Genomic DNA, 22,471 nt, shown 5'->3' on the forward strand with positions numbered 1-22,471 from the left:
CTCTTAGCTGGGAGCACAGACAGGAATTTTGTCCTCCTACATCACACACTTAATTGCCAGAAAGTTTACTTACAGTTTCCAATTTTACTAGCGTAACTGTAATGCATAATAAAAATATACTTTTCCAACTTCTAAGTCCCAGTAGATCAAGTACACTGTGACCTCCACAATAACTCTCTACAACAGAGTGAAAATCTGCTCTGAAAATGTGCTCCGGTCTTGAAGTCTTTTGCGATTTTTCCCAGAACATTCATATGACTATAACATTTGTCCATCATGTTATTGTGTGCATGTGCAAGTAACAGTGATTATGCCAGAAAAAAAAAATCATAATTAGTTTGCCGGAAATAATCTAGAAACTTTAAGACCGATTTAAAAAAAAGAACATCTGAATAATCATTTGTGGCTTAACAAGTCATGCTTATGAGTAATAATTTGTCTCACTTAAGACTTTCACTACCAACTGTCAAAACCGCTATTTATCATCACAGCAGACACAGGAATTGCTCTTGATCTGGCAAACCTCCAAACTCTTTGGAAACACTGCGAACTCAAGACAATAGAACAAACATTTATAGAAGACTTAAATTTCAGAGAGTGAGATCTACCCCAGAGTATTATGTATTACAATAGTACACGTGGCCTCTAATAACTTGTCATATTTGAAATTCCACACATACCTCATAAGCCTTAATGATGAATAACTTTCTAACTGAAAACCATTCTATGTTAATTAATGCCATATTTCCTTTGCTTTCTGACATTCTGATTGTAGGACACCTAATGCATTGTCTTCATCAGTCATTTCAAATTTGGGGGAGTAAGGGGGGAAGGGGGGGCATGGGCGGTGATCATGGGGGGACGGGGGGGACATGTCCCCCCAATATTTTAGGTGGGGGGATAGTATCTAATATCCCCCCCAATATTTGGTGGCATAGTTTTTTTTTAGCATATTTTGTATGATATCGCTAGTAATTTCAAAGTAGAAAATGCTTAGATGCAACTTACAAGGCCTGGGAAGTGCCATTTCCAGCCATCTGGGAGGCATTTTCGGCAAAAATTTTCTTTTGCGCTTCGCGCCAACTTATGGTGGCGCTACGCTTAGATAGTTTGCCTACAAGCTTTGCCTCTCCCTTGGCAAATCCCTCGCAAGGCGCCTGTCTAACCGTGTCACAATTTGTTACTATATATGACCAAAAGTAGTTTTTACTTTTTTCGAAATGAATAGCTAGACGGACCCCCCAATATTTTAGGTGGGGGGTATACGGTAGTATCTAATAGTAACTAATATCCCCCCAATATTTGGTGGCATAATTTTTGTGTGTGGCTATAAATAGAAAATAACACATGCTGCATGAGGTAAATGACAGATCCACATCGATATGGGTTCACTGATTTCCATTTGGCCTGTTTCCTACAAGATTTCTAACCGCAGGCGCGTAGCCAAGGGGGGGGGGAGGGTGGAGACCGCCCCCCGTGAGCATATTTTTTGGGTATTTTTTTATGATATCTAAGTTTTATAGTAGCCGTTATAAGAGGTTTTAATATTTGTACACCAATAAATTAACTGTGTCTGAATTTTCGAAAATTCCTTGACCAACATTCTTCATCATACTTCCCTCTACTCGTGCAATTTTGACCGGTCTGTTAGGGGTTGAAGGAGGTTTTTCTATATTGGTTATCCATTAGATGAAATTTTGTGCAACATTATGGATATGTTTTGAAGTGAATTTATTATTCAAATTCTGAACAAATAATGGGCTTAAAACCATGAAAAGTGGGGCTGACGGGTATTGTGGGGCGTTACGTAGAATTACCTACAAAATCAATGATCCACAGGAGATGCGATGAGGTCGAACATGATGTGTGACTTGTGACAATCTTGAAAAAGGTTATGAATGAAAAAAAAAACTATTGGGAAAAACTTGGTTCTCAGGCAAAAGTGTACATCTGGTTGGTCATTTTCAAGCCCGAGAAGTGCCATTTCTGGTGATCTGGGGGGCTATCAAAACCAGAAATTTTCTTGTACGCTGCGCGCCAACCAATGGTGGCGCTCCGCTTTGATAGTAATTCGCCTGCACCCAAGCAATATCCCCCCAATATTTGAAACAAATCGCCGCCCCTGGGAGGGGGGGATTGGGATGATCAGTGGCACAGCAAAAATGAGAGCAACATTAGGAGGGCCGGGCAGAGGATGCGGGTAAAACGCATTACCGGCATGGGATCCAGGGCCCACCATAGGCCCCTTGTGGGGTATGAGAGGGGGAGGGGGGTTGCAACTTTCATCATATCCAGAACTTACATATCAGCTTCAAGATCAGTTTTAGTAGTTGTAATTAATTTATAGCCGGTAGAATTGAAACACTTATCTATCATCCTGACTATTTTTTTTTGTTTTGGACATGGCAAAATTTCTTTGGGGGGGAGGGGGAGGGGGTGGAGAGGCACTGAACATTTAGGGCATGTTTCCCTCGCCCTCCCAGAGCAATAACTAGTCTATAAACTACCTTCCAACACACACATGCAGCATTTCTTATTCTATGAAAATTACATATGAGCAGTGCTTGTTTCTCTCTCTAATGAGATGAAATAGCCATGGAAGCCTCAATTTTACTTTTTCCTTGCAATGTATTGTGAGCCAAAAAAATTATGAAAAATCTTATTATCCGATAATAAGTGTGTTGATAATCTACCAAGTAACAGGAAATGTAAAAGTTACCCCGCAAACAAAGTTACGAACACACTAACTAAATTGACCTTTATCATTGCTTAACATTTCTTGATAAAGTTGAAAAATGATCCAAGTGCATAATCACTGAAATGTCATGTCCTTTAACTTTTAAATTTCTCACAATTTCAAATAGTTCCCCAAATTTGACGTTCAGATTTGAGTCATTTCCGGCAAAGTATTTTGATCTGATCACTCAGCGAGTACATTCAGTTCTTAATCCACTCATTCACTGCATTTCCATCACGAGAAAATCAATTCTGATTGTTTTTTTTTGTTTTGTTTTCTTGTGTGTGTGTCTGTGTGTGTGTGTTTTTGTACCCATTTCATTACCAAAAAAGGTTCTGACTAATTGTCACTCAAGGCTCAAATACAATACTTCCAGGTTATAAGACTCAACTGTGAATCACACACACACACATCCACACAAGAACAAAAGCCCAGCAATTTTCTCAGTCACGTACGTACCTATACGTACACACCTGAAAGCAATTGTGTAACGCATGAACAATCACAGAAATTTATAGTTTTCTCAATTGACACTTCAAGGCTCTCTTCACTATGTAAAATAGTATATTGAGACCAGTAGATCTAATAGCTGTGACAACTTCTAATTATGCATATATGATTCACATTTAATACTATTTCCCAAGGTATATGCCAATTAAAACAGTATGTGCCTTTATGTAAATACTCCAGTTTTCATCATACATCTGTGTAGTTGAGACCGATTATCTTGTTATATATATCCTTATATATATACATATATATCACATTGTGACTGCTGCATGTGGTGACCGCATGCATGCATGCATCCACAGACATGGCTGGTTGCCAGCCACCAACAACTTCCTCCAATTCATGACATTCTTGTGGTTTAACAGACTCCCACAAAGGGTTAAGACCAAAGTTCACAAACTTTTTTTTGGCAGTTGAACAGCTCATATCACCAGCCTTTGCCACAATTATGTACTCTGTTTCTTTACTTTACTCAGTTAGCAGACTGACACACAGTAAGCAGCATTAGTACACAGTATCAACTAGGATTGTACTTATATCCTCTCAATACAAAGTACAATCAATCAGACAATTGGTGTATTGGTTTTAAAAAAAGCCACACTTTTCTACAAATTTTGTCATTTTTTTTGGGGGGGGGGGAGACTTGCTGTAGCTAAATTGGTTGGAATCTTTTTGAAAAAAACAATATATATTCCATTTTGGGGGGAATTTTAAACTTGTCTGCATGAAAATTGTTTTTGATAGCATTGAGCCAAACCTTATTTTCTGCCAACTGTTGTGAAATGTAAAAACAAATTTATTAGCTATGTGCTTGAGAATTATAAGTAGGCCTTTATGAAATATCTTCAATTTTCATACCCAGTATTCCAGAAATCATTTGAATTATACCAACATCCTTTATTGGGGGGGACTTTTTTAGTATAATTTGAAAGCTTCAAACACCCCCTCCCCCCTCCAAAAAAAAAGAAAGCCTTTGGACCCTCTAGTAGTGTAATCCTTTTACAAATTTGCATTTTGTTTATTACACCTTGGGGTTTCTCTGTATTTATTTTTTTCTTATTATTTTTGATTTGATGTGCTTCATTTGTACTTTTTAAAAGCTGGCTTTAAGCCGCTTCTAACAATCTACCAAACCTGAGTACAGCAGGTTAGGTTGAATTAAATATTAACTCTAGCCCTATTCATTTGTTATATATCCTGGTATTTATTGAGGCAGTAACAGCTACAGTATACATATCTACACATGCAACTTCTGTGTGCAAACCGTACCAACATATTGCACGATCTCTACTTATATCATCAAGAACGAAATAAGCTGGTAGAGATCACTTCCTGGCATCCTAGCCCTGTTGTTGTTGTTCAGTTTCGGCATGCTTAAATTTATGCTAAAAGTTTCAAAAAGTACTTTTCTGACTGAAAAATTATGACTCTCCAAAATTGATCAGACCAGCCAAAAGCCTGACATTTTGGTCCCCTGGAGAAAAAACCTGGAGACTTTAAAAAAAATCTCCTCCCTCCCCCCTCCCCCTGCCCCAAAGGTGTAAAAACCTGAAGACTTTTAAGAAAAAAAAAAAGCATGGAGATTGATTTGCCCGAAACTTGAAGATTTCACTTACAACAATTCTAAAATCAAATACCCATTTATTATATTGCAAAAAATATTCTGCCACTTCATGTAAATTGTTTCTTGTTATTTTGGTTAAAAGATTACCAGTCTAAGGCTTGTTTGCACATATCTGAGTTAACTCTGCATGAAAACACTACTCACGTCTCCTGACGGGCAACGGAAGTAAAATACAGCGTGCTACTGGATAATAGCTTCTTGCTACAATGTCGGCTTCTGCCTGGGAGCTAAAGTGATTTGGTTTTTGGTTGTAAATCAAAAGTGATTCTAGGAACTCTGCCACTTAGGCTTAAAACAGAGTAGTATGGAACAACGTTTGGGAAAAGCAGCCCCGAAGGTTTCAGTTCCAAGGAAATTAAAGACGTTTGTATCATCTGTTAAAATGTGCGGTGCGATTTTTGTTGTTGGACCAAATGAAATAGGGTTGTAAAATGGTATTTTATTTTTAAAATTAGAATAATTTTGTATTATCATCTGACTTAATTTATAGCTGTATGTTCAGTGTTGTTTTTTCCTTTAACCCAATCCCCCCTCCCCCCCTTCTCTTTCTGCCCCTCTCATATCATAGCTCAATTGCTTGCCAATGGTGACATGCAAAATTCCACATTGCACCATATGCACAAAATAACTTAGGCCTATTACACAATCTGCACATACCCTTCAACTGAGTGACAAGAAACTATAGTTCATATTAAAACAATTGGTTGTTTATTTACATGCCATACAACTATCATCAAAATACACCCCAAATTTCCCTTCATTACAATTTGTCCTTGGGTGTAACCTAAGCTTTTTTTTCTTGGGATTTCCATTTCAAAAAATATCCACTATTCCAATAAAGAACACAAAAAATAAAAGTGAGAATTACAGAACCTAATTCAGAGAAAGGCCACCATTTTAAGGAGAAATAGAACTATATGCCTCAAATGACCTCACGTTTTATTCAGGGCATGATAGCAATGCCAGTTCGTGCTACTTCCCTTTAAACCAATACTGAGTCACGCACCTACGCACAGGCAGTGCGTACAAACTCTGTACGGAGAATACAATGTAATAGCAAAGGTGATATTAGCTGTCTGGGTAAACAAAAGACCCTGGTAAGCGTGATCCATGAAACCAGCTCACGCCCACACGGCTCTCTCTCTCTCACGCAACTGGGAAACTTGCTGTGTGCTGCATGCTGTGGTCTTATTGATTTGTGATGACTAGCCTCCTATGGAGGTGGTAGTAGACTCCTTTTAGCACTGCTGCTATTGCTGCTCCTTGTACTCCCATACAGACTAAGGAATTTGTAATATGCTATTCATGAATAGTGCAGATGAATGCACATTTTGTTCTTTTTTTTTGAGGGGGCACTTTTTTAGTAGAACTAAATGATTTTATTGGGTGTGACTAGAACTAGAAAAAAATATACTGGCAAGTGTGGATGAATGCACTTTTTTAATTTTTTTTTTTTAAAAACTTTTTAGAACTAAAATGATTTCATTGGGTTTTATAAGGGTGTGACTTGAACTGGAAATAAGATAAATATGGGGGCAAGTGAAGGTAAGAGTGGTGAGATTTAGGAGAGGAGACAGGAATGTGGAGAGGTTTACTATAGTCTAAAACAACGGAGAAGGGTTACAATGAAAAGGAGATTTCTACCCTTCCCCAGCTGCTGTGAAATCACACTCACCCTCCAATCAAACAAATAATAAAAAATGGATAAATTATAGGGCCACTCAATCAGGAACCTCCCCCCTCGCCCCCAAAATAAAGGGGTCATGAGCTGCATTCTTCATTTTTATTCAAAGTTTTTCAATGCACAAGGTAGTATAAAATTTGGAGATTATTGTTAGTACATTTCCACTTCCACCCAGACCAAACATAACAACGAAACCGATGGGAAACTAAAGCTAAAATATTTGGCGATCATGTTTGCGATCAATCAGGGCTGCTATATATGTATGTATGTATGTATGTATGTATGTATATATATATATATATATACAGCGGAATGAAAACCTTCCTTACTGGTTTTGAACCTCCTGACATACAATCAGTGTCCATGGCCTAGTTTGTTAGGGTGTCTGCATTTTAAAGCGAGAGGCCCAGGTTTGAATCCTGGTGGAGGCTGGAAGTTTTTTCACTGTTCTGGATTTTCCAACTCATTTCTGTTTCAATTTATCAAATTTTAGCTGCATATTTTACAGATTAGATATAGTATGCATTGTCGTACCAAACCAATTGCATCTTTAGCCATCAGCTCATATCCCATATTCCCCCATATGGGGTACATTTATAAACACTAAAAAACAATGCATTAGAATCACCAAGATTTCAAAGAGCTGAAAAATAAAATTTTGCTCCTTTTCCTGAAAACCGATTTTATTGCCTGAACATTCTATTAAAAAGTATCAAATGTGGAATAGAAATTGTCCAATGAAATCAGATGTTTATTTTTGGTATTAAAAAGATACTTCTTTGTCCAAGGAAGATGGACAAACTTACTGTTCTCATAGTGTATTTGGCAAACACCATCTGTTTTGAATCCATGTAACAGTAATTCAATGACACAAACAAGCCATGATTTAGTCTATAAGGACCTGATACCTCTCCCCTCCCTCCATCCCACCTCCCTCCCTGTTATCTGTCATTTACAATTTACAAATACAATAAACAATGATAATAATAATCCTTGGTAAATGATGCAACAGTCCACTATTCCATTTCATCAGACTCCTCCAATAACTGTTTACATCATTTCCTTGTCACTGAGAATTTATTTAACTATAACACAGCAGACTACTAAGTGCTGGTTCATGCTTATTATATTATAACCCACCAGTGACACACCTCGATACCACATCACTCACTCCACGCTGGCCGGAGTTACATCACCATACTGTCTGTTACAGTACAGACCCTGTCATGTTACGCTCATCACCAATCAGTTATTTGAACTTCATCCTGTATTACTTCCATCACAGAGAAAGTGTGCAGTCAGTGTAGTATACTAATTGTCTCTGTTATTGTGTACATTACACACACACTGTACATTACACAAGCACCTGGGAGAGTTGAATGAACTATTTCAGACTTTCTGGCTACACCCTTATTCAGAACCTTACGTGTATGTATATATAAGATATATGTAATGTAAATACGTATAGAGAGAGAGAAAAACAAAATAGAGGGCGCTATTTATGTTTATTGTGTAATATCCACTTTTTAAGGCAAGCAGACCAAGATTACTGCATGAAGTAGTAAAGAATAAGTAACAGCTTGTTTATATGAATGTTTATTATATAGCAAGAATCTTTTGCTTGGGTTAAAGAAGGACCTGCTTGGGTTGTAGAAGTTCACTGTACAGCAATAGCGTAGTGGTCAAATGGCTATGGTCTTGGACTTGCATTCTAACGATTGCAGGTTCGAATCCTAGCCCGATCCTTACGTTGTGTTTTTGGGCAAGGCACTTAATCTTCACTGCCTCACTTTATGAAATGGGGACCAGTGAGGTAGCTTGTAAATATAGTTGCGTGCGCTGGTGTGCGGCTGCACCCTACAGGCAGTCCCCCTGGGGACACATAGATGGCACACTGTAGGTGCACTGGAAGTGACTGTTTGAATTGTGCATACTTGGGTGTGTGGGTGTGACAGGTTACCAATGACCAGGGGTGAAGTGATGTGTAGTTGCACAGGTCTTGCCGTGATACAGGAGTATAAACCTTCAACTTAAAACTTCAATAACATGATTTTACATTTATAAGCAAAGTGGATGGTTACTGTAAATAGTTATTGACCATCATCCTGGATCCAGGAATTGGTTCTGTATACTATGTACCAAACCACATTATTTGATGTGCTATATGCTATATGCTTGATGTGCTATATATAGTAGTGCGGATTGTATAGCCTAGTGGTTAACGCCGGCGTCTCCCAGTCATGAGATCCCCGGTTCGATTCCCGCCGACAGCAATGTGTGTCGTCTGGCAAGGGTGTTGTTCAATAACAACTTCCCGACATGGACGTTAAATGGATGTGTGCCGAGAGATTGGCTTCGGTCAGCTTGCGAGTCTACAAGCCTCCATGGCTTCTTTCGCGAGTTCCTGCTTGCGGGAAGATCACATATACATACATACATATATGTTAAGTTCATTGTGTAGCGGACATCTATTGCTCAACTGCAAAGTGATATCTTTTCATACACTTATTATAAGCAAACTGGACACTTGCTGTAGATATAGGTACGGACCATCATCCAGTATTTGTTTGTAGAAAGAGACCGTGACAGACTGTAAGTGTTGGGACATTTTCTTTCTGGTTTACATTGTAGTCCACCCACACGAAGTGATACCTTTTGACATTTAATGTCAAAAATTACCACTTATCAAACTAAATCTGGAGTTACATGTAGTTATAATGTTACAGCTATAGGATGCTATAGGCCGCTCTTGGCAAAAATAGTTTCATTCAAAGAAATGAAATATGTCAAATTTATCACTCGTCTCACATTGCAAGTGCCAAGGATAACAACATGAAAAGTGGAGCCCAACGTAGGAAGAGAAGCCCACACTCTCCAGATAAAATTAAACTGAAGTGTTTGAAGTCTTCTATTATTTCCGTTAATATTTATATCACTTTATCTCTCTCCCACTCTGTCTTGGACAAACTTTAAAAAGGTAAAAAAAAAAAAATTCCTAGCAGGAAAAAGGAAAAGAGACTATTTTTATCGTAAGGAATATTTTAATATGTCTCAACTGGAGTTGTACCATTTCTGTATTATGTAACACTACAAAAAGAAAAAATGAAAAATAAAACTGGATAAAAAAAAAAGGTGAGGAGTCCTTTCTATGAAACAAGGAATTGAGTTGGTAAAACTACTCAAAATAACGAAACTCGATCACTTGATAGGGTGATTAATTTACGACTCTGACACAAAGTATTGTTGTTCAATGCATAGTCACATCGCATTCAAGGCTCGAGTTTAATTAGAAGAAATATTACGATTTTCAAATAGATACTGAAATAAGAGGATAATGAAACTGCAGACAAGGTGCTTGTAGGAAAAAAAGGATATTTTTATTAAAATCATTTCAGAGAAAAGGTTGAAGTTTTGTCCATTTAGTGATATTTTTTCCCTTTCCATTTTTCCAATTTTATGAGACTTGGGATAATGTACTGATATGATAGGTTAATTAGACCCAAAAAAATTCACTTGATTGATAAAAATATCGAAAGTAACACTAATTTTATTATCTACTTTTATATTCCATATTAGCAGGACACTCTAGAACATAAAAGGAAACCATGTACGACATCAAAAATAACTGAAATAACATTTGCAATAACTCCAGTTTCCTTAATCAGGCTTATTTAATATCAGCGCTACTTTAGGATAATACATCATCCACGTGCAAGTAATTGTACATCGAAAAATATGTTTAAACCCGAACTAGCTCTGGACACAAATAGCAACAGGAATAATAAAGACCACAAACACTCTCTCTGAAAGGAAAATCAACATGTATCAATTCACATGAAATAAAGAACAGCTGCTTCCTGGTATCATTTTAAATGAAACGACTTTAGACAAGACACAGCCAGTTTAATGATTTGACCTCTTCCTGTATATATTTTTTCATTCAAATGGAAAAAAAAAAAAAAAACCGGCCAGAGTGATGAATCCTCACAGTGGTTACTTGAAATAAGGAAATTCATCAACCAATTTCTGACTGTCTCTTGGGAGGCAGAGAAAATCGCCTTTTAATGGTAAAATTTGTGCAGGAAATTCTTGACCTCATGTGTTCTGGTAGAGAAATTCTCCATGGAGTGAAAAAAAAGGCTGTTCTTGAATAAGGAATGGACTCCTTTGAAGGAAATAGCTTCACACAAGTTACTGTAAAAAGATTTCATGTTTTCATGGCTTTGGTTTTAATGTACTATATATTGTGTCATGGAACAAAGGGAATGATGTATCACAACTGATCTGACAACAAATTAGAAGGTGTAATTTTGCGATTTCTTTGAAAGCTGTTTGGACACTCACTGGATTTTGATCCCTGAAAATTTATTTCAGTTCAGAAGCTTAACTGACTTGGACCAAACAGATGTTAAAATATTAACATTGCCTAAAACATTTCTTTCATTTGAAATATATTATTTTGAAAAGAGATTGACGATCACATTTCCTTTGTCTAATAGCACACGTATGGGATGAGATTGTAATGGTGTTAACCGTGGGTGAGAATAGTGAAGATTTTGGTTCAATGGAAGGTGAATTTTATGTAAAGAGACCTATATCAATGCTTAGATTAACAAAATGCCCAATTGCCATAAACAAGGAGTTCCCCTAATTGATACAGGGGTCGAGACTGGGTAGGTACTGGATGAAAAAAGACATATTTTTTTTATAGTTTTTTAAACGATATAATTTACCTATGGATATAGTTCCTGCTATGCTACGTTTGGTATGTATGAGGTATGGTGTGAAAATGAGCCGTTTAGTGCATTATACTCTAGTATGTTTGCAGAGTTGCTTCAAAGCAAACCTCTGGAAAACATTTCAGATACACACACACACACACGCCATGATACACACACACACTATAACCATTACATCGATTCCTTTCGCCTTTGGCAGGGAATCTAACATGCAAGAGTGATGGATGTATTAAACTGTTGTTTGTACAAGGAAGCAAGCTGCCACTGCCTCAATGTAGCGTTCCTACAGACCTTTGCTAAATTTGCATCGTATGATAACATTTCACATTTCTTTCATAATAAACTCTTCATCCGGTGCAGCCCAAACACACGAGGCATATCGGCTTCAACTCGACGAGGAAAAGAAAGTGAAACAGGCCTTTCAAAATGGAAACTGCAATTCATAAATTATAACCTTTCATAATCTCTTATAGATCAAGTGGCACAAAGGAAGTACGCAGGATGCTACCGTGAAAGTGTGACATCAGTTGCATTGAAAGGTTATCAGTTCCTCTTTCATCGACAACTGACGACGATGATGTCACGCTGAACGAGATAATAGGACAAACAGATCCACATAGGAAGTAGTACTACTTCTCATTACGTATACACTGAACTTATGAATGAAGGTCACACACAGAATATGGCTATGACTAGACACAATTCATTTGCCATGTACAATACAAGTTATCGGCGATGGGAACAAATGGTCACAATTCATTTGCCATGTACAATACAAGTTATGGGAGATGGCAACAAATGGTCACAATTCATTTGCCATGCACAATACAAGGTATCGGCAACGGCAACGACGGGTCACAATTCATTGCCATGTACAATACAAGTTATGGGAGATGGCAACAAACGGTCACAATTCATTTGCCATGTACAATACAAGATATCAGCGATGAAACATTGATGAGCTATTTATGTCAGAATTACATCATTGCACAAAAGACTCTCTTTTCATCTCCTCATAATCAATATCAATTAGCGAAAAGTAGCAAAAAATTCCTTTGCTCTCGATACAAAATTTTAGTCTACAATTCTTCATAACTTTTTTCTCTTAACCATTTTGCTAACATATACATAATAAAATATCTCTTTCGCTACCGCATTGTGGGCTGTACCACTCACTCTTCATGAGTTTGGTACGATCCCTTCAGCCACACACTATACAAGGTATATGATTTCTGAACTAAACACTCTCCCCTCACCTTCCGCTCCTGTTCCTCTTTGACCGCAATGGCAAGAGTGGTCAGCCTCGACTGGTCACTCAGGCTGGCTTCATCGACATCAAGTTACCAAAGTGGAAATGTTGCACCACTGGAAATTTACCTAAGACCTGTAATGATGTTATGACATGAGAAACAGTTTTAGATCTAACATATATTCATCTGTAGGGCTTGGTGAGGGGGAGGGGGGGGGAGAGGGGGTGTGTGTGAGCGAGGTTTAAAGCAGCTTTCTGAGTTTGGTCACCAACTTTACCAGAGGGAGAACAGCTAAAGTGCAAAATAAGATTGCAATTGTTAAAACACTACATACAACAACTTGTTGTAAGGTGAGGCTTCTAACATTACATGATAGTGTGAAGTTCAAAAATTTATGTAATCGTGTTTGGTTTCTACAATTACATAAACATGTTTGGCTTCTAACATTACATGATAGTGTGAAGTTCTAAAATGTATGTATTTGTGTTTAATTACTAAAATAACCTTATGGGGTTTGTTTTCTAAAAATTTGTTATTCATGTTTGGTTTTTAACATTACATAATTGTGTTGATGTAATTAATAGATGTTTGGTTCCTAAAATTACATCAACCAAACCTATACCCTATTTCAACATGTATGTTAACAACATTATGCACACATGCTTAAGTAGTGGGAGATGCTAAATAGTAAACAACAGCTGCCTCAAATGTGTAACACTTTAACGATATGTAAAAGTAATCAGTACTTAAAATCGCCGACCTCTTCTTACTCTTCCGTTGTCTTTCGAAAAATAAAGGAAAATTTTGGGAAATTTTTCTTACTTCTTCCATGTACATCTTAATTAATCCCGAGTTGACTTTTGTCCAGTGCATCACGCCACTGATATTCCAAAGTTGATTCGAATGTTCAGCAAATGGTCCAGTCTTCACCTACAATGGAGAGGATATGGTACAAGTGTTCTTGAGATATTTAAATTGAAGTTTTCAAACTATGATGACAAGAAACGATCAATTCTCGGAAGCAACTTGAAATCATCCGCAAAATATTTACAATAATCTGTAGCGGACAGTTCTAATGAATTTTCAAACAGACTAACAGCTAGTATGAAGTAGATCACTCCTTGCTCCTGAGAATTTTTTTTTGTGAATACCCAAGAACAAGGAAGAATTTCCTGCAAGTCGGGGATGGTTTTTCCTTGCATCCCGTGGGCCGTTATGAAATTTTGGACTTGTTTTATACCTGAGTGCACTCAATAGGTGTTTTGTCAAAGTAGGGGTACTGTTGATGAGGATAGGGGGAGGGGAAAAAAAAATGGCTAGGTGAGTAGAAAGATTCTTAAAGCTATGACACTCCACCTACCTACGCTGTTGCATACCTTTAATGCTGAATTTGGCATTGACTTTATTATAATTTAATAACCTTACAGTAATCTATACGACCACACTTGCATGTGGGAGAAGTCGAATGGCGTACATTTTGACCTACATGTTGAATCTATTGCATAGAGAGGCTATCCTATTTTCAATTTTTAGCTTATACATATTTTTTGGCAGTGAGGAAAGACCATTTCAGATGGGGAAAATAAAAGGATTTCTCCTGGTTACTCCATTACCTCCCAGATGCTAAGTTTCATTGCGTCTTATACCACCACTTTTATTCATTTGACCATAGCAACGGTAAACTTGACTACTTCGATCCACCGAAATTGCACTAGAAAATTACATGATTAGGTTTTAGTTTTTGTCTTATTTTTTCTTAAACAAATGGTTAAAACCCAAGCAGAATGTGAGGACGTTACCTGGTTTATGTATTCTATACACGCCATAAACATGTATTCATCTTTGTAAAAATGCGACACATCTTGTTCCACAAAGTCTTTGGGGGATACTTTGGGATGACCTGTAGAGCAAAAAAATATTATATTTACTTTTAACCAAAAAATGACCACAAAGCTTGAAATACAGACCAGAAGATATGTTTAACAAGTTTGTAAGGGAAACAATCAAATATTAATAACTGACTTTATCGATGAATGTTACACGTGATCAGCTTCAGATTTCAGTTCGCCTATCAAATACATTTTTATTTTAATGGCATTAAACAGGAAAAGCCTGTCGTTTCTTCAGAGGAAAAATTTAAAAATAAGGCAGGCAGTGAAAGTGGTAATTTTCTTTCACCTCACTACATTGTTCTGTCTATTAGTCTACTCTGTTCATTGTTCAATGAACCAATTAACTTCTTATTCCAATTAACTTGTCTCATCTAATGAAGGGTGGGCAAATCCAGTAACTGAATTAGAAGGTGACAGGGGTTAAAATGATTTGCTAAGTCTAACTTTGTCAGAATAAGGTAGTTTAGGGATGGAAAGAACAGGTGAGTGGGGAGTAAAACGGTAAAGTTAAGTACCCAAAAAGGTTCTTCTTTCCTGGTAATCAGAAAGGAAACTGTCTCCCTCCCTCTTCCCCATCCACCCCCCCCCCCCCGCCCCATTTTTATCTCTTCTTACCTAGTAGCTGTGAGCTTCCCCAAATGTAAGGAAGAAACTGAAAATCATCCAGTCCCCAAACGCCCTGACTTCCAGCTGGTTCCATCATGTACTTCGTCTGTAATTTCCTCATAAATTCTAAGTACCTATGAAAGAACAGATCATATAGTGACATATGATGTTAGTAGATGAAGCATACGAGAGAACCATTGTTCTAATCCATACTCTTCGGATGATAGACTGAGAAGGAACAATCAACTAGTCCCATGGGGAGGATTACTAAAAGTACACTACGTGGGTATAGCCATAACTTAACATAGGCTACAGTAGGTCAGTGCTATACGGTTAACAACTTTTTATGCAACCAGTACATTAAGAGAACTACGGTTGTGTGGATAATACCAAATGTTTGTGGAAGACCACAACTTTCTAGTCCCATAGGGAGGAGTACTAAAAATACACTATGTGGCTATAGCCATAACCTAGCCTAGGCTACAGTAGGGCTGTGCTATATGGTTAATAACTGTACATTAAGAGAACTACGGTTATGTCGATGATACCAAATGTTTGTGGAAGACCACAACTGGCTAGTCCCATAGGGAGGATAACTAAAAGGACACTACATGGCTATAGCCATAGCTTAGCCTAGGCTACAGTAGGTCCTAGCTATATGGTTAACAACTTTTTATACAACCAGTACATTAAGAGAACTACGGTTATGTGGATAATACCAAATGTTTCTAGACATATTAGAGCAAGTCCTGTATGGTTATGTGGATAGCTGAATGGTCACGGTGAAGAATTTTGTTTACCAAGTCCATCAGTCATGAAAGATATCTGTGCATATTGGCCTCAATATAAAGAATATAAAAATTCAAAATCTAGTAATAGAATAGGTAGACAGACAGACAGACTGTATGAATGAAACATTAAGTCTAGATCCATGAGCAGAAATCTCCTTAATTATCCAGAGGATAAACTCAACGACAGAAGGTAATTAGTACCATTTTCACATCGTACAGCTGTTGAAGAGATACATGAACCAACTGTTCAAACTACCTGTCAAATACACGATGGACCACTGCTTCAGAGTCTGTCTCTTCCAGCACCCTGAGTTTGAAGAGGCAACAGAGGAAAGTGGCGTAGTTCATCTCGTGACCAGTCCCGTAATCAATCCTGGTGTAGTTACCGAACCCTTCTGTCAGATAGGATTTTAATTCTATCGATGCACCCTTGCAGTTGTCTGGCAAGATATCTTGAATTAAAGTCTCTGCATTCTTTAAAGAGGCCACACAAAAAAAAAATATGGAAATATTTTTATTGCCTTGCAAATTTTTGAGTCAATCTGAGTAGAAAGTATGAGTCTATCCTTTCATGACCCTGCAACACACAAATGTTCATATTTTTTGGTTCTGCTGGTTTGTAATATGCTACACAATGAAGATGTTTATTAAGAACTTAAGAAGTTAAGCTTTACATATTTGACTTCACAGTTGGTTTTCCATCTCATATGAGGAAGTTTGCCAGGAACAAACCTATCTGCATGCATGTAAGTGTCCGATATTTCCATTCTTGCAGATTAATTACAAAATGATACAGGTGGGATGAGACCAAAAGGCAAAAAGTAACATTTCTCTATTAGAGAGCACAAAAACAAATTGCTAAAAATTATGTGAAAATTAATAACCACAGATGGATAGTTAAGTTTAAAGGTTGTTATTTTTCATCACAACACCCACAAAGTTTGACAAATTACTTGCAAATACAAAAACATTCAAATCAGAATGTTTAGACATTTAATTTGCCACAGTTAACAGTTGGGGGATGTGCTAAACATTCAGCAACATACCATTAGCAGGTTCAAGGCTGTCATATATTATTGATATTTCAAATTCTTGCAATGCCATGCAATGAAAAAAAAATGACAAATAGCTTTGACAAGTCCCCTTTATTGGACCAAATGGTTGCCCAATTAGCAAACCACAATAATTTCAGGTCTTCCACTTATAACTCACCTCCTTTAATTTTGTATGCCAATTTCTAAATGCCTGGTTACCGTATCTCTGTGGTTGCTGTAAAGGGGGGATTTCCTCCGCCCATCCATCCAAGGTATCAATCATCGTAATCAATTTCTGGCAGGTCTGAAATATGAAGAAAGATCGACTTCAACGAAAACGAGAATAAGTCTTAGCATATATCTTTGCATGATTTGAAAAATATTAAAACTGTAAGACAGACTCTTGCAGTCAACCTGTGTGAACTCATTCAGAATCGGTTTTTGAATTTCACTTAGTACAAAGAGAACAACCGATGGAATTGAATTATAGGAAGAGATAAATTTAGACTGACGATTTTACATATGGTTTGAACACGAGCATGTCAATGTCGGCAACTTCAAAGTAAACTGCCTGAAAGCATCAAGCGAGGCTTTTTGCTATGAAAATCAACTTTTTTAGTTGAAGATAAACCCTCTGAGACTTTCTTCAATATTTTATAAAAAGTACAAGTCGAAGGCTTACCTCACTGGCTGAGATCAGCATTATATTAGAACTAAGCCTCTTGATTCCGGGCTCATGCCTTGTCCAATGCCAACCTCTCCCTGAGTCCCCTCCCATGCCATGTCCAATGCCACCCCCTCCCATGCTCAATGCCCCTCGCTACTCACGCACAAAGACACATACACTCTCTCCTCTCTTCATCATCACCATCAGCTGTAGCTACAGTACTTCAGAGAGTGTGGTGGCCAATTGGCTAAGGCGTCGGACTCATGATCCAAGGATTGCTGGTTCGATTCCTGCCTAGTTCATTACGTTGTGTCCTTGGGCAAGATGCTTTATCTCACTTGCCTCTCTCCACCCAGGGGGATTAAATGGGTACCTGTGAGGTTACTGAGGTAACTTGTTATTGGGCGCAGTATATAACTGCTGCCGACTGGAGGGATTGTCTCTGGGACAGGTTATCATTGACCAAGGGTAGTATAATGTCTGTAAAGCGCTTTGAGACCTATTGCTGGTGTAAAGCACTATATAAAAATCAAATATTATTATTATTATTATTATCAGATAGAATTAGAGAATCACCTCAGAGACATTGCACTCATCTGTCAGTTTCTTCCCCTTGACGGTGGTGTTCATCAACCTTACAAAGCCCATGTAATCACTATATGCCTTGCAAATAAAATGTATAAAAGAACAGATTAACAGTTAAAGATGTTGTATATAATTACACCACATCATGCTATTTATATGGGGAAAAACATCATGTTGGCTATAGTTTGAAACAAAAATATCATGTTATATTAGTGTTACTAGAATATGTAAGAAAATGAATTAATATTTATAACTTGAGCCTGGACTGAGAAGAGAATGTCATAGTTTCTTTGACCTTAACATAACTTTCCAGAAATGAAAACATATTTTAATTCCGCATCTTTTTTTCAAGGAAAGTGTCATATTTACAAAATGAAGAAGAGACAAATAAGGTTGTCGAACTTCATATGAACGATAATTTCTAGATTTGCCAAATGCTTCAATTTTTGCGCATTTGATTAGTTTAGAAAAGTAACAGGTTCTCCTCTTTAAGGTCAAATTACAGGAATATTCCAGGATTGGTTTTTTTAAATTTCAAGCAGACTAGCCACTCCTACAATTCTCTGTAGTTAGACATCAATGCATGGGAACACATCTCAATATACATATATTTATGCCTTAACAGATATACTATCCAATTACCACTTACCTGGGATTTCTTCCACGTTGCCAAATCTGCTACATTTTTAATTTGTTTCGTTGGTTCTTGAAACACCAAATCAGACATTGTAAAATCTGCAGCAGGAACAGAGAATTTATTTGTTCTTTTATCAATTTACATCACATGATTGTTTGCAAGAAACAAGATTTGCCAAACTGCTTACATATGATAAGTGAATACTCATGTAGTATTTAATCACATTCGATATGTGTTCAAACATGTTTCAATAAATCTAAACCAGAACATTTTTTGGCATTTAAAGATGAACTAGTGTAATATGCATAGTACGTTGTGAAAGTTGTAATCCATAAGCCCTTGCGGGCTTCTCCCACATTCGTGGTCACTTACTCGTCGTAAAATTAACTCCTGATTATTATTATTAATAGCCCTTGGTCATAGTGTCTATTATTATTAGCCCTGTAGAATGTACTGGTACAGACTGTTGACATGTGTTCTCACAAAGTGGAACTGACTGCTTTAATTTTTATATTCACATGTGGACATGGAACCGTGAACAATTTTATATGCAGCGGCCTCTTCCACACACTTCTTGGCCCTACTAGCGTTAGTAACTGTAGTTGTATATTTGTACACGCTCATACATTCAGTGCACATGTAATTCAAGGAAATGCTCACAGACCTTTGTCCCATGGTGGTAACAGCCCACATTTGTAACAATAGGACTGGCTTACATGCATGTGAATATGACTTTGTCAGTGATGAGCTGAGGAAACTTAATGTAAAAATGTGATTTTTAGACTAATTGTGAACCATCTTTTGTCAAAATTTCCATAATCACGGGCAGTCTTTTGTGGCAGCTAAGTGAGCAGGAGGCTTGCTTGTAAACTTTAAAGAAAATAATGTTGAAGGTTTTAACACCCCATCCTAATTGGTTACTGTTTTGTAGTAATAATAAGAAGAAAAAAGCAACTTGCTGCTTATTGAAAACTATTGTCTAATATTATAGGATTATCAATCCAGTAACTTACAACACATAGAATATGTCTGAACATTTGTACAGTGTATTTTGATGTCAAACTTTGGCCCCAGACTGTACTAAAAGTTATTTCTTAATGTGGGGAACTAAGATGGAAGCACTGGATATGTGCTGAACATACAAAGTGTCAGCTACATTTTCGTGGAAATAGGCATATCATATTATAAGAACATCATGTAGGCTAGTCAGTGCATCAAGTCCTATGGGCATCATCTCTACTTTGCAGTCTGGCTCAGGTCTAAATTAGGCTTACAACACTCAACAGTTACTTAGACTAAATACACTATATAGTAAAGGCTTCATAATTGATGCACCCTCGTAATTGACGCACCTTCAAATATTACTAGCAACGATACAGCAGGCCACCTAAACATTTTGCAGTCAAGCAGAATTACATATTTCATGAGCTTGAATCCATTTCAGCTATTTGCTGACCAAATTGTGGTTTTTCTTAAGCTTTTAACACCCTCCCCCCCCCCCCCCCCCCCCCGTTTGAACGTTTTTTGGGCATTTGGAAATCTTACACCCTAAAAGTAACCAACATTACCTCAATATGATACCACTACTCTCTGAGACCTGACCTGTCCGAGCTTAGAGGCTCAAAGCATAGCAAACAACATCCAAAGTCAATGGATGTATACTAAGGCCTATACTACAGTTAGCTTATCGACGAATGTGTCAATTTAGGGGTATGAAAGAACTTGACACGGCAGACATTTTGTGGTCAAATTCTGCTCAATTGTATGGTGCAGAAGCACAGAACACAGTTTGAGATCATTACATTTCTGAGGAACTACACATATGAAAAACACATTCAGTTGAGTGATTTGGATTTTTCCTTCATAGACACCGTTGATCAAATCCTTAAGTGTGTCAATTATGAGCCGACCATGAGCACTACTAATTACTATAGCCAGCTATAGGCCTAGAGTAAGTTATGGAATACGAAGTGATTATTCGCAGGGCAGCCCGGCGAATAACGTACACAGACACCTTATTCGCAGGGCTGTGACGATTTTGAAAATAGGTTTATTATTAGGTTTTGCTATTGATACCAGTCAGTTTAGGGGCCTTGAAAAAGCCAACCTTTTGGGCCCAAATAGTCTTAGCCACTTCATAAGCTAAATTTTGGAACCCCAGCAGTTCAATTTTAAAAGCTTATTTTAAGGGAGCTTATCTTGGGATTCCCCAAAAGCCGATATTGCCTGAAAGCCAATATGGTCAAGGGTGTGACACCCCCCCCCTCCCACACCTTTACATGCAAATGAGCAGTCACTCTGCAAAAACAAAGGTGAAATGAGGGATGACATTTTTTATGTTGGTGGTACTAATGCTAGACTGGTTCAATCTTAAGGCCCTAGGCTCCCAAAACCAATCCTAACAGCATTGAGGTAGGAATCCCAAAGGCCAACAAATTCCTCAAAAATATAGAGGCTCCCAATAAAGACTCTCAAAAGGTAGCTGGTGCCCAAAAGCAAACTCGAATAGCCCCAAAAGTTACTGAACCCGTTAACCCAGTCTAAGGCTGCCCTGTGAATAAGGTGTATGTGTCTGGCTATTCGCAGGGCTGCCCTGCGGATAAGCCCCACCTATGGAATATGAGGTCATGTTGGCTAGCCTTAACTAATGCCTGGCTCCATCTAGACTAAGAGGCTAATGCATTAGCCTATACCACTAACAGTAACGTTAATAAATGAGGCTAGCAGCCGGGAGGTCTAGACAATGTGACACATACGCCTAGCTACGCTATGGTTCTAAATATTATAATATAGGCTATTTTACGCCTAGCTACGCTAAGTAACTGTACTATAGTGTATAGCTGTGTAGTCACAGTAATGTAACTGTTGTTAACAATGGCGGCCTCTTTAAGTCTTAGCCTTACCCAATACTTGGTACGAGGGCAGAAACGGTTGTAAAATAGTATAAAAATCTTCTTATTGAAACACTTTATCTCTCCATATATTAACTCTCTACTTGTTTTTACCTTGTTTCTTGTTATGATAATGGCAATGTCGCAATTGTATGCAAAATTTTGTCATATGATTGAGATGTTTATGTCAGTAATGGTTAACCTAAACATAACGAGCATACGCCATCGATGTCAAAGGGAATGAAACATGTACAAAAATATACGGCGCATGTACGAAACGAAATTGTAAACCATGATCAATCATTGAAACCGCATAACAAGAAATATTTATTTGAACCGTAACTTGCTGCTGAATATGACAAATAATGGTCATTAATTCATGTATAAGCTTGAAATTCCCTATCACCCTCACAGTACTCAACCTGATCGAGGCACTGTATTGTTTGTCTTATTATATTTTATGCTCAAATCGTTACCTTGCTGAAAATGAATGCTAAGGTAATCCAATGATGTATCACCCTCCATGTTAGGAATGCTTTGGATGGCCAAACCCGCCAGAAAAGTTCATTTGAAAACTTGTAGCAATTTAACACACTAAACTGATGACTAGGATTTCAGGATAAGTAATAACCTTTGTACTCTTTACTCAACATGTGCTAACCGAGGGTTGATTTGAGATCGTAATAGAAATACTTACGTCTTTCACTCGAGTTAAGAGGCGTCTAGAACAGAAAAGTTGATATTTGCCATGTTATAATGTAGGATATGTTGATTTTGCCTGTAGCCAGAAATTCTGAGTTGTGTGTGTAGGGGACAATTCTCCG

General features: G+C 37.6%; 1 protein-coding gene across 1 annotated transcript in view; it reads right to left on the bottom strand.

Annotated features, from left to right (window-relative positions):
- Positions 1-21,909, bottom strand: part of LOC139963466 (serine/threonine-protein phosphatase 2A activator-like) — a 31,647-nt gene extending 9,738 nt beyond the window's left edge. The window contains exons 1-9 of the mRNA XM_071964259.1: positions 21,762-21,909; positions 18,769-18,854; positions 18,111-18,197; positions 17,046-17,171; positions 16,090-16,307; positions 15,052-15,176; positions 14,344-14,444; positions 13,367-13,474; positions 7,696-12,678 (exon numbers count right to left, since the gene is read on the bottom strand). Coding sequence (XP_071820360.1) covers positions 12,610-12,678; positions 13,367-13,474; positions 14,344-14,444; positions 15,052-15,176; positions 16,090-16,307; positions 17,046-17,171; positions 18,111-18,197; positions 18,769-18,854; positions 21,762-21,816 — 975 coding nt within the window. The 5' untranslated portion in view covers positions 21,817-21,909 and the 3' untranslated portion in view covers positions 7,696-12,609. The remainder of the gene's footprint in view (positions 1-7,695; positions 12,679-13,366; positions 13,475-14,343; positions 14,445-15,051; positions 15,177-16,089; positions 16,308-17,045; positions 17,172-18,110; positions 18,198-18,768; positions 18,855-21,761) is intronic.
- Between the last annotated feature and the right edge of the window lie 562 nt (positions 21,910-22,471).

Source organism: Apostichopus japonicus, chromosome 22, assembly GCF_037975245.1.
Source record: "Apostichopus japonicus isolate 1M-3 chromosome 22, ASM3797524v1, whole genome shotgun sequence".
In the NCBI taxonomy this organism is placed as follows: domain Eukaryota; kingdom Metazoa; phylum Echinodermata; class Holothuroidea; order Aspidochirotida; family Stichopodidae; genus Apostichopus; species Apostichopus japonicus.